Genomic DNA, 13,484 nt, shown 5'->3' with positions numbered 1-13,484 from the left:
TATATATATATATATATATATATATATATATATATTTAAAAAAATCCTTTCCTAACACCAGGGGAGCCACCCCTCCTAAATGTCGTTGTTTGGTACCTGTACTGTAGCAATGACAAATAAAGTCCATTCCATTCCAAGTGTGATTTAGTCCAGGACTAGGCTTAAGCCTTGTCTCTGAAACCGGCCCAGAATTATAGAAGTCTGCATACTTCTGTACATATACTGTACATCAAGCACATCTAATCTAACCTAACCTAATCTAACATAAACCAAGTAATTGAAAACCTGAACTACAGTTTCTTGAATTCAATACAATGAAGAAGCAGATGTAGGGCCGGTTTCACAGACAAGGCTTAAGCCTAATCCTAGACTAAAAAACATCTTCAATGGAGATTTTACATTGAAAGTGTGATTTAGTCCAGGACTAGGCTTAAGCCTTGTCTCTGAAACCGGCCCGAAGCCTCTTAATCCTGGACTACAGATTGCATGTGTACAGTGGGTTAGGGTTAGGATTAGGCCTCTGTGGTGTACAGTGGGTTAGGGTTAGGATCAGGCCTCTGTGGTGTTCATGGGTCATTTCCCAACACTGACATTGACTAACTGCACTAATCAGAACGTAAAGCTGCCTCCATCAAATTCTAATTTAACTTCTGGAAGTAACTAATTACTTCTGTAATAGCTCATATTTTAATTCTGGAAATCACATTTATTAAAAATTTATGTGAAATTAACTATATATTACAACTATTTTAAAACATGTCTGAGAAATGCAATTTTAGTTAGTCCAGTTTAAAAGTGAGGCTTTGTCTTAATCTGTGTCTGGGAAACCGCCCCTATATGCTAAGCTAATTTGAGAGAACACGGTATCTATTCACAGCACGAAATGTTTGTTTTATTAGGTCAATACAATTTCAAATAAAGAGATGCCCTCTTTCTTGAACACAGCTCAGGATTAAGAGACAAGCACTACACCTCCCAGAATGCAACTGGGGTAATTACGTCAGGCTTCCAAACACGGAAGGAAGCACATGGGTTTCTTGGCTGCAGCTGAGAACTATTTATCATCCTGCTTTTCCAAAAGTTTACATAATATTTTACACATCAGAATCCTAGGTCTACATTAAAAAGACACATCTTCTCAGTTGTGATATTCAAGGTATGTAGCAAGCGTCTTCTTATAGCTGTTTCATTAAGTAAACCCATCTAGCAAGCAAGCTAGCTAATACAGCTACAGATGCATAGCAGTATCTTGCTGGCATATTCCATCGTTTGATATGGACCGATTAATGTTGCTCTCATTTGTTAACTAAACAGCATATACACTTGCTGTGTATGAGAGCTGCAGGGACTAATGGTCGATGTAAGTTAACCCCAGAGCAAGCTAGCTAACTGGCTGCATGTCTTGAAGCATGGCGCAGTCAAATAGCTTCCTTAGATCATTTACATTTGAGATAATCAGCAGACGCCTTCATCCAAAGAAATGTACAACAAGTACATTTGTCTAAAGCAAGTGAATCATCTATACATCAGTCATCAGGAATACACATGTATGGCATATGCTAGGACCAGGGGCCATTGGCAGTCACAATGCAAAGAAGAAGGAAGGGTTACTTTGAATGTATATATATATATATATATATATATATATATATATATATATATATATATATATATATATATATTATCATACAGTAGAGAAACTGTCCAGGGGGTAGTAGATATGAAGAGGTACTTAGGAGGAACAGTCAAGACGTAGTTTGAAGAGATGGGTCTTCAGTCTAGTCTGGCAGCAGTGGGAAGATCAGAGAGGATTATGGTAAACAACGGTATTTGCTTAGATTAACCTGTACACTTCTTTCATCAGCTGGCGACTACAACTAAAGCACAATTTCAACAATGTCCCAGGCGACCAAACGTAAGCACGTCGTGAAGGAGGTTCTGGGTGACTATGTCACACCTACAGAAAACCAACAGATCGTCAGGGTGAGTGCTTCACCAATGTTACCGCAGTTAAGCAATAGCTTGACAGAATGCCATGTTGAAATGTTCTGGTTCTCCCACAATTACTGTTTATGTCTGCCTAAAACTAGCCAGGCAGCTTAGAATTCCTGAATTCTTACACACATCCGTAATCCCATTCTTAGGTCCTCGGTAGTCGTGGAAATAACCTGCATGAGGCGGTGACAGCCCAGGGGGAGAACTTCCTTGTGAGCATGCCCCCCAAGTTCCGCAAGAATATCTGGATCAAGAGAGGTATACTGCTGTGGCATTGTGACCTACAGGAGTAAATACATACAGTGCATTTGGAAAGTATTTAGTACTCAATTTAAAATGGATTAATTTAAATTAATTTGCCATTAACCCACACACAATACCCCAGAATGACAAAGTAAGTATTCTTAAAACATATCCTGCATGTCATCCCTTCTCTCTCTCTCTCACCCATCCTTCCTGTCAACTCTGTACTGTCTCTATCGCAATAAAAAGATAAACGAGTGGGAACTGAGTCTATAACACAACAAAATGTGGAATAAGTGACAGGGGTCTGAATACTTTCCGAATGCACTGTACATACATAACATTGAATAATGCATGATGTTCCCGAGAGTACTCTAGCAGAACTAGTTCGGGAATGACCCGGGGGGCATTTATTTAAGTATCTGACACTTGTAGGAATGTGTTGAACTGCTGCAAGATCGTTGAAACATTCCATCTCTCTTGTAGGTGACTATGTGATCGTGGACCCTATTGAGGAAGGAGAGAAGGTGAGGGGAGAGATCAGCTTCATACTGTACAGGGATAACATCCAGAACCTGCAGAAGCTTGAGCTGTGGTGAGTTTTCGGGCTACCCCAATCTCATTATAATGATACTCCTATTTCCGTCACAAACACACAAACGTAACCGTCACCTATTGTAAACATCAGCAGACAATATACATTTCTGGATGGCGACACCCTGTCAGACAAACGGCCCTATGTATCTGCTGCCCTATTCTAAATGGCTTCTAGAATATTCTCTAAATCCTAATGGTCGTTTTTGATGTGGTTTGTCTTCTGACAGGCCAGAGGGATTCACAGAAGAGCCCTCGTTGGAGGAGAGGAGAGACACGCAACAGCCCGTGGAGAGGAGGGAGGACAAGGGCAAGGACAAGGACGACGGGGAGGAAGGGAGTGATCAGTCTAGTGACTCTGAGGATGACGAGAGTGATCTTTTCGTCAACACCAACCGCTGCAACTACCACTACAGCGAGAGCGAAGAAGAAACTGAGGACGAAGAGGACAAGGACAAGGAGGAGAAAGCGGAGAAGGGCTTGTAGTGAGAACGTTGTTGACGTCTCAAGGCACTTCCTTCACTTCTGTGGACAAACATTGACACCAGGGGGGTATTCCATCAACATCTCGCGAGACTTATCAAAATAAGCCTGGATTTTCCTTTTGCGATGTTGATGGAGTACCCCCCCCAGAGATCTGACTCGATGCTGGTCAAGGATGTACAGTGTGTGGAATTGGTGTTCGATTGAATGAGCACCAACCCATTAAATCTAGTCAAACAATTACAATTTAAATATTGAGATTGATTGTTGTGATAATTTAGCATCCATTAGCATCCAACTATTGTGCCAGTTTTGTGTAAATAATGTGGCATCCGATGGACCGACACTATAGGCCACTTATACCACCACATCTACCCTAGAGAGAAAGGGTAGCCTGCTGGTGGAATCGGAGGAAAACTAGCCTTGACATTCCTGACTGAAGAACAAATATCATTTCTGTACATATGATTGTGTAATTCATTTGTATGAATAAATACACCTGTATCTGACTTATATAGGGCTTTGTGTGTTCAGTTTCTGATATGGCACATGCAGTGTAAGTAATGGGACAGTGAAGCATTTCTTCTTTGTTTGGCTCTAATACACCAACATGTTGGATTAGAAGTCAAACAATTCAATTCTGAGGTTGAAATATAGATTATCTGGTTTTATTTGAGGGTATTTGTGTACACATTGGTTTCACCATTTGGAAATGACAACACTTTTTTATACATAGTCCACCTATTTCAGGGCACCGAAAGTAATGGGACAGATTAATATAATGTCCAAATGAAACACTCATGTTTAGTATTTGGTTGACAATCCTTCACATCCTTGCCATGCCTGTATCGCAGCCAACTTCAGTTTGTTTTGAGGTCTTTTTGTCTAAAATCCTATCAGGAAATCTAATGCTTGATTGATTTGGCCAATCAAGAATTTTACATTTGAATCCAATGAATTTGAACTTCTGAAAAGAAGAAAAAATGCTTCTCTGTCCAATTACTTACGCAGGGCAGTCTGTAGACTGATCTACAGAAATAGCTTACATTCAGATGTTTAATACTATTTACACTTGTTGAGCTTTAGGCTACTCAAATCTGCATTCATTGCTATTCATGCTTATACCGCTGCAGGCACAGCCTAAACTGCTTAACCTTTAAACACATTTTAAACATTTTTGTTTCCATGCCACACTTTTTCATATTTTATAATAATAATAATAATATGTTGGTTTTATATAGCGCCTTTCAAGGAACCCAAGGACGCTTTACACATGTACAGAAAAACAGCCAGACAGACAAAACAGAAAACACAGACAATGATGAAAACTAAAATAGGGGCCAAAGGCCTTGGTGAACAGGTGGGTTTTGAGGGCTGATTTGAAGGTGTCCAGGGTAGGGGCTTGACACCTCAACTCAGCTGTAACATCTGTAGACTGACTCCACCTAAAGAACTTCCATTCAGAGTTCTGATACTGTTTAGGGTTTCAAAACTTAATGGGTCGGTCTCACAGGCAAGGCTTAAGCCTAGTTCTAGACTAAACTAGATTATTTTCCATTGCAACTGTAATCTAATCCTGGACGAGGTTTAAGATTTGTCTGTGAAAAAGTAGCATGAATTAACATGGGTTTCTATGAGGACCATTAGGTTTCTATGATACATAAAAATCCATCTCCTCTTTTCATCTGGTCTCAATCCAACTTTTTGTACTGACTGACCCTATTTTAATACTACTAACTTCACAGATTTTTAAATACCATTTAGACATTTTATGCACCTTTACACTTTACTAACCATCTATTGGACAATCTATAGTCCAAACCATCTTGATCAACTACCAACATAAGACTTTGGAGGAACTTACTTTTCTAGTGGAGCAACTACTCAATAAACAACAACATAAATACAAAAATAAATACTCACCCCCGTCAACCTCTTCAACATAGGTTAAACATTATTTAAACATTAAGTAATAATACAATGTAATGTAATACAATACATTATTGTAATAATACAATGTAATTAAAAAAATTTAGTAAAAAAAATAAAAATAAAAAAAGGAATCCTACATTCCTCACATTGTTGGCCTAGCGCAGGCATCAGGTATCCTGAAGAATAACAAAAAGCAGTTTCACTGGTGGTTATTGAGCAACGGGTTGAGGTTACTGAGTAGTCACAGTATGTTCTGAGGTACATATCACACAATCAATACACTCACACAGTCAGCCTCTTCAACATTAGTTAAATATGAGGTAATAACCACAGCTCAAACGTGTCACATTGTTGGAATAGTACAAGTATTCTTTCCTTTACATGTCTTCTCCTGTCTCAGGGAAGTGTTCCTGCATTGGTCCTGCGTGGCTTTCAGCTCCGCCCACAGCCGGGTGACCTGGGCCGGGCTCCGTTTGTGGACCATGAGGATGGTGTGGTACGCACACAGCCTCTTCGCTTCTTTTTTGGGGAAATCGAAGGTGAGGAAGGCCGGATGGTGAATGGGATACACCTGGAGTCTGTGCAGGCACATGCCCAGGTAGACGTCGTCGATGGGGAACAGGTGCACCCTGCGGGAGACCAGGTGGAGCTGCTTGGCCAGGAGGCCCGAGTACACCACCCCTCCCCCGCCCAGGTATGTAGGGTACAGCCCTTTGTAGAAGCTGGCTGGAATGAAGTACTTGGTGGTGGCATCCCTGCTGGGGAGGGCAGCACTGATCATGTCCCCCACCACAAAGTCCCTCAGGCCCCCCAGCCCCCCTGCCAGGGTCGTCTGCTCCTGGAGGTAGTCCAGCAGGGCCGGGGTGTGCACCAGGATGTCGTCGTCCCCTTTGAAGACAAATCTCGTGTCAGGGCAGCGGTCGGAGAACCAGTCCCAGAACAGCACGTCCTTCAGAGTCAGATTGAAGAAGGAGTCGTGGAAGTCCCACTGGAGGATGTCCCCATAGATCTGACTCTCCTTCTCCAGTAGCTTGCTGTCTACCACCGGACCACCAGAACCACCAGAACCGCCACTCTTCTCTGTGAGGTTCTTCCCCAGGAGGAAGACCCTGTGGACATCCCCACCCCTCGCCCTCACCCCCATTACCCACCTGGCCTGGCCCCAGGTCTGACGGATGGCCTGCCGTCTCTCAAAGTTCACCTCGTGGGTCTTGATGGCCAGCAGCAGGAGGGGGGCTCTCTCCTGCTTCACTGCCCCAGCCCCGCACCTTCCCCTGGGGGGCTCGATGAGGACGAGGTACTCCCTGGAGTGCATAGAGCGCACAAAGTCCCACATCTGCAGAGGCAGGCTGGAGAAATTAGCCATTCTTGCCTCCATGTCCCTGATTTCTGAGACACCTGCACTCAAAAGGGTCTGAGTCCCTAAATAATGATTGGTGGTTTTATGGTTACTGTCCTCTTTGGAGGGTTTAGGCCTGAGGATGGGGTTGTAACGGCGATCGAGGAGCAACTGGAGCTTGTTCCAGACCGCCCCTCCGTGTGGATTGAGGTCCCAGAAGGATTTGGGGTGGGGGGCCAGCTCACCTGTTCTGGATGCCCCTGCTGCGATGAAGTGAATGGGTAAGCCCTCCTTGCTGGAATGGACCATGTTGTAGCACAAGGCCAGTGTGACGTAGAGAAGAAGAAATGCCAGCACGATACAAGGGCTACACAGGCACAGGAGCAGCCGACCCCACCGACACCAACATTGCGCCATTTAACTACAGGAGAGAAGAGGATACAATAGGTGATTATGGTCCGGTGGTCTGGTGAAAAGGTCTGCATGCCGGCGATTGTCACGTCGCGCAAATGACAATCTTCATATTACGAAAGTCTTAAGTGTTGAAGAGACCATTCAATATAACAAACAACAGTTTTGTTTTCAAATACAAGATCACAAGATTAGAAATACAAGCTTACCTCAATGTTCCTATTAAAAGGGACCTTCTCCCATATGCTGCTTGTAGAGAAATAGAGCAATTTTAGAAAAAAATATTAGAAAAACAGAAACATGTGCGAAACCGAGTTAATTACTCCAGCTGCACAGTTAAACACCTCGTGAATTCGCGACGCTGTCAAACAAACGTGGGTGAATGACAAGGAGCGCCGCGGTGTGGAACAATCTACCTATGAGCGTCTACCTATGAGCGTCACAGGTAGCACGCCCAGAGGAGAGGACATTTATACTTTCTATTACACCCGCCGATGACTTAAGATGAAATATGACCCTTTTACTGAGGTAGTACAATGGCCTGAAATTAAATTGTGTATATTATTCGGTGGAATAAGATAATCCACCGTCTACAGATGCTGTATGGTTTACCATGAGGTTTGTGTGACAATAGCTTAGACTACATATCATTCAACAGAATGAAAGGCACGGTAGCCCTGCACAAACAAAGATAGCAAACAGGACGCACAATCCAAGATAACGTGAAAAAAAACCGTTACGGTTACCAAACTACACCTTGGTATTATTAAACATAGATACAGTATCAGCACAGTAGTGGTGCATAATGAAAGTCACTTAACAGGGGAGCAACATGCATGGGAACCTCCAAGTTTCAAGTTTATTGTTACATCCCATTGTACCAGCATAAGAGAGTAGGCCTACAATTCTTAGGCTTCAGTTCTTGGACAGGAGAAATAAAGTGGAGGTAGTTATAAAGACAAATAAGGCAATAAGGCAAGATAAATAAAGTGTCCTCCCCCGTTAATTCATGCAGGTGGAACCTTAATTACAATAATCAAAAAGACTTTCTGCATACTGTCATAAACAAGCCCGGGAAAGGAGGACACGCCACACACACTGACAGTAGATAGACAGTCAATAATCTTTATTAACATACTGCCATACAATTCAGAGGGGGGAACTCAGCAGGTGAAGTGTCAGACTCAACTCTAGTGCACAGCTATTCAGCTGCCTAACGGGCACCACGGCGATCAAGATTAAAACCCACATGGCGTTGTACACTCATAGCAAGGGCCATGCTCAAGATAAGTGAATACGCACCCCTCTACACACGTGTTAGGGATGCACACACAAAACCAGCCGGATGCACGGCACAACATCACATCAAGGGCTTCGCACAACGCCCATATTAAACACTCAGATCGGGGCAGGGTCATGACCTGCATAGCTGTAGCTGAGACGCCCACAGCACCCTCCTGATGTTCCCAGAGGGTTCAAACTTTACAACAGCAGACAGGGGTATAGGGAAGGAACATACAAATCGTACACACACATTAAACATGAAAAATAGTGAAGGGTTAAAACTTAAAACCCACCCGGGTCTGAGCTGATGACACCATCAGACTCCCTGAGGAAACAAGACCTGTAGTCGGACCGCAGGCCGAGCCCCGACCTCCAGGCTGGAGAACAGCTAAGAGCATGTATGCCTCTAAGGTCCCCGGCCCTCTCTGCCTAAAGGAGGCACCTAGCCCCCCCCCCTAAGTTCTGGAACACTCCCCTGACTTCCTGTCTTCATCGCCGGCATTACTAAAAGCATGTGAACGACCCCCTCCCACCACGGGCGTACCAGCTCACAACGAGACGTATCATAGACTACTCTCCAGCAACCCAGAATGAACGCTCCGCTCTTCCTTTTAACCCCGTGAGGCCCAGCGTTTCTCAAACCACAGCTGCCCATGGTAATGTAATGTCTATCCAGTGTTTACTATTAAAAAAGAATTTAAAAAAATACTGCCAATGGCCACTGGCCTGAGCTAGATTACTTTTCCTGCTACGACTGGTTGATTGATGATTCACTTGTAATGTATTGATTGTAAGTCGCTTTGGAATAAGGCATCTGCTAAATGCCAAAAATGTCAATGTCAATGTAAATCCATGGTTAGGCAATCGTCCCACAACAGGTTCATCACAATACTTACCTCACTGCAATGCAATGTAACAGAACATGAAGGGAATTCATACCTTGTTAGTAATAGTTCACGATACAGTCCATTTGCTATGAGACATTGGCTACAGTATATATGACATCCTAAGGGGGATATGTATTTTAGGACTCTCACTTTTATATAACACACAGCTGAAGAATGAAGTAACCAGAGACCAGAGAGTTGATCATTTCTGTTGTATGTTTTAGATTAAAGCTGCTTAGGTATTCAGACAGAGAATGTCCGGTTCAAACCTAGAAAAACAGGACTTATATTTCACTGGACCAGTCAAACCACTCAACTTTCTTTGTTTCTGTTTGTATATGTCAATGTATAGGAATGATTGCACGTTGCATGGCTCTTCTTATGTATTAACAAACAGAGATGATAATAGGGGCTTTTCAATGCAAACTGCAATCAATTGTAACACTCCTTATCCACACATGCTAAGTCCTCATAGTGTCCCCCCCCCCCCCCCCCCCCCCTGCTGTTCACTAGTTTAAAAGTATGATGCCTATTCAATCTGCAATGGTGTATATTCAGCCCTGGAACAGCATGCGATCTAGCCTTTAGTTGATGATATTACAGGAGGCATAACTTCTGACGGGTATCTATTCTAGGATCGCTGTAGCTACTGCTGCTGGAAGCCATCATTGCTGTAGCTACGTATTCAGAAAGGCTTGTCATAGGATGTTGATTGACTTATTCAGCGTGAGGTAATAGACACAGTATGTTTTTTACCAATCATTTATTTCACCTGTTAAGATGAAAGATGAACCTGCCCAGTGGTGAGTATGTGTTGTTTAGTAGATCAACACACTGTACTGTACTGTATCAGGAGTCTGCTAGAAGACCTTGTCAGTGCATAGGATATAGGATATTGATTTCTGGGACTCATTTGATTTTCCTGTCGGCTATAGAAACGTATGTATGTCGCTTAAAACACATTATTTTGCATTTAATAGATATATGGTCTTAAAATAGAAGTGGCATGTATATAGTGGAAAGGAGATATTCAGAATTGTGGATTTTCATGCAAGGTCTCATTTAAAATGTGATGTTCAACTAGTATATTTTGTGTCAATGGAAGAGACTGGAAAACTTTGCCACCTAGTGGCATTATCGTTTTAGCTGGTTTTCTTACCTCTTCAAAGTCCCAAAGATCTATTCTATTATATTATATTCCATTTCATACAGTCATTAATGAGTTAACTAGCAAAACCTGCTCCTGATGTATGCGTTTGACTCAGTTGGTACTCCTCAAGTATGTTCACAATCTTTTGAGATGAGACACTGTGGTTACATCCTCATACCCACATTGACGCAACAAATACAGTAAGTCTTTGTAACAGATGACAACACTATTGCAAAATGGTAGGAATAAAGATTTATTTTCATATGAAGAGGTGGTTTGGATTTTTCTTCTTTACAAGTATGTTTGATAAAACTTGCAAACAATTTCTAGCATATTCCAAGAATGGACATGAGAAAAGGGGACTTATTGCTGAATGTTAAATGAAGACACTTTTCAACGAGTGGAAAACGATTTGCTTGCTGCTTTTTCCCATGCACCCAACTACCTGGACCACTAGGACATGCAGGGGGGAGGGGGGGTGGAGGAGGAGGAGGGAGGGGAAAAGGACAACTGCTGGACAAACACAAACATGGAAGAAGTTCCAATGGGTGTGTGTGTGTGTGTCTCTTTCTGTACGTGGTCTGTATGTGTGTGTGTGTGTATGTGTGTATGTGTATGTGTGTGTGTGTGTGTGCGTGCATGTGTCTGTTAGAAGGGGGGGAGAGGTGGTTGCAGGGGAGGGGGATTTTACAATTTATCTACCTCTAGAAGCACACTACCCTCACTTGCAGTATTCCACATTGCAAATCCCAGATTGAATACAGTGATACTAAGACAAACTAGCCAGAACTTTGGGCCATGAAAAGAACCTATGTATTTCTAAGTGATCACAAAAGTCCTCAGATTTTATCAAAGGAGTTTGTTGTCATTTTTTTAAAGGTACTTAAAATGTTAGTGATACATGCACCTCATGTGACTCCTCTGTTTAAGGGCAAATTGTTATTCATATTTGGGACAAACTCATTGGGACATGTACTGTATTTGACACAATATCCTTTCCTTTAGGTTGAGAAAGCCAGAAGCTCTCCAATCTATTTAAATCTCATTGTATTTTCTGGAGTGAATCCTTAGGAGTGGCTGAAACCCATTGCAGAGTGGCCCGGGGTTGTTTTGTTATAATATTTGCCATAAGGTTATGTTTTACCCTCTCATAATATTCTCAGGATGGGGGCAGACGGTGACAGACACATATCAGATCATTCAGTCAATATGACCAAGCAAAAGGTATACTTATGTTCATAAAGGTATAGGAATGCAAAAAAGGATGCAATAATCGATATATCATCATACCATCTGTTGGCTATGATTAAAACAAGGAACCAATCAGACTCAAGCGCACCGCAGTCAACATAGGAGAGACTCTGCTAAAGACATGAACCTGTGTCCACACACAGCAAGCCATTCTAATGAACTAGGATCACTACTATCATCATCATCATCATCATCATCACAACAAACCCGTGTCTTTATTACACTGTCATAGACTATCATTCAGGAGAGCCACAACCACATAACAGCATATTTTGGCATTTCTAAAAACCCAACTTTTCTTTTCTTTTCTTTTTTTTTTCAAGTTTCAAGAGTTTTTCCTAAAACTCACACATTCACCCTCACACATGAGACAGACGAGGAGGAGGACTGTGGATCTGGCCTAGGGACCATGGCAGAGTGCTCTTGTTCGATGGGAGTCATTTTTTTTACTCAATGGGATGCGTTAAGTCCTGAGACACAGTGCGGCTAGAAGCTGCTGGCATAGGAACAGGAGTGGGCAGTCCATGGAGGCCAGATATCAGGCTGGATCGACAGGATTGGTTGACTTGGTGGGATTGGCAGCTCCCTGGCCAATGACTGCTCGTGGAAGGAGGTTTTACAGTGCAATGGAGCTTCTGGCAGCATGAGGATTGGTGGGTTGAGTATGTCAGTTGAACAGGAGACCACCCCCTCGTAGCTAACATGGACACTCTCAGGGCTCCTCTGTGACCCACCTACGACTCATCATGAAGCACACACATACCAACGCACGTACGCACACACACATGTACACATGTACGCATGTACGCATGTATGCACACACACATGTACGCACACACACCCGCATGCACACACGCAGACACACGTACACAAACACACACACACACACACACATACACACACACACACACAAACGCATGCACACACACACTCACAGACACATGCGCGCGCACACACACACACACACACACACACACACACACACACACACACACACACACACACACACCCTGAACACCTGTACAGGTTCCTTGGATCACTCTTCCCATTGAACTCCTGCAATCCTCTGTTTCTATGGAAACAATATACATGCACACATAGCTGTAGCTGTACATGCGCATGCACACACCCAGACACACGTACACAAACACACATACACACACACAAACGCATGCATACACACACTCACAGACACACGCGCACACACACACTCACAGACACACGCGCACACACACACGCACACGCACACGCACACGCACACGCACACACACACTCACAGACACACGCACACACACACACACACACACACACACACACACACACACACACACCCTGAACACCTGTACAGGTTCCTTGGATCACTCTTCCCATTGAACTCCTGCAATCCTCTGTTTCTATGGAAACAATATACAAAGACAGGCAGTGGATGACATGAATGACTGATGTGAGTTTGTTGGAGTGACTCATCAAAACCCTATGACCTCCTGTCCGAGGACAGGACACCATCCTGTTGCGCCTGTGATAAATGTCCCCGTGAAACAACAACCACACGTGGATCCTACTCATGTAAACATACACCTTTACACAGGAGTGATTCATATTGCATGATGACAGAATCATATCACAGTTCAAACAGGGAGATCCCAAATCAGATTAAGGAAAGTAAAAGGAAGGAGATTGGTCTATAAAAATGAGGAGTCTGTATTAGAAAGGCTACAAAAACGTAACTGGACCTCCGGCTTCAGCACACAGCAAAAGGCACCACAATATTATTCTATTATCTAACTCGTGAAAAAATTGGCACGTAATATTCTCTTCTTTTTTTCTCTCATAATGCTGTAAATCAAAAACTTTACATATAAATATTTTTCCCCTATAAAAAAAGTCTTTGCTGTTAGCTAGTAGACAATTTTTG

At 42.9% G+C, this 13,484-nt stretch overlaps 2 protein-coding genes across 2 annotated transcripts; one reads left to right on the top strand and one right to left on the bottom strand.

The window, feature by feature from the left end:
• Window positions 1-1,019: 1,019 nt before the first annotated feature.
• Window positions 1,020-3,788, top strand: eif1ad (eukaryotic translation initiation factor 1A domain containing). The gene is made up of 5 exons (XM_080525900.1): window positions 1,020-1,156; window positions 1,865-1,983; window positions 2,145-2,253; window positions 2,725-2,833; window positions 3,063-3,788. Exons 2-5 carry the CDS (start codon window positions 1,897-1,899, stop codon window positions 3,316-3,318), a joined length of 561 nt encoding a protein of 186 aa, XP_080382026.1. The 5' UTR covers window positions 1,020-1,156; window positions 1,865-1,896; the 3' UTR covers window positions 3,319-3,788.
• Window positions 3,789-5,590: 1,802 nt separating this feature from the next.
• Window positions 5,591-7,003, bottom strand: LOC308153926 (N-acetyllactosaminide beta-1,3-N-acetylglucosaminyltransferase 2; the record flags this gene model as incomplete). Its single annotated transcript, XM_080527110.1, has 1 exon — window positions 5,591-7,003. The coding sequence occupies one exon, from the start codon at window positions 7,001-7,003 to the stop codon at window positions 5,591-5,593; it is 1,413 nt and encodes a 470-aa protein (XP_080383236.1).
• Between the last annotated feature and the right edge of the window lie 6,481 nt (window positions 7,004-13,484).

The sequence above is a fragment of the Nansenia antarctica genome (assembly GCF_963989245.1).
Source record: "Nansenia antarctica genome assembly, chromosome: 3".
In the NCBI taxonomy this organism is placed as follows: domain Eukaryota; kingdom Metazoa; phylum Chordata; class Actinopteri; order Argentiniformes; family Microstomatidae; genus Nansenia; species Nansenia antarctica.
This window is presented reverse-complemented; position numbering and strand designations above follow the sequence as displayed.

Excerpts from the sequence above, each read along its gene's own strand:
- eif1ad (XM_080525900.1), top strand. The coding sequence starts at position 1,897 with ATGTCCCAGGCGACCAAACGTAAGCACGTCGTGAAGGAGGTTCTGGGT. Across the intron at positions 1,984-2,144 it reads AAAACCAACAGATCGTCAGG|GTCCTCGGTAGTCGTGGAAA; the intron begins GTGAGTGCTTCA and ends TCCCATTCTTAG. Across the intron at positions 2,834-3,062 it reads CTGCAGAAGCTTGAGCTGTG|GCCAGAGGGATTCACAGAAG; the intron begins GTGAGTTTTCGG and ends GTCTTCTGACAG.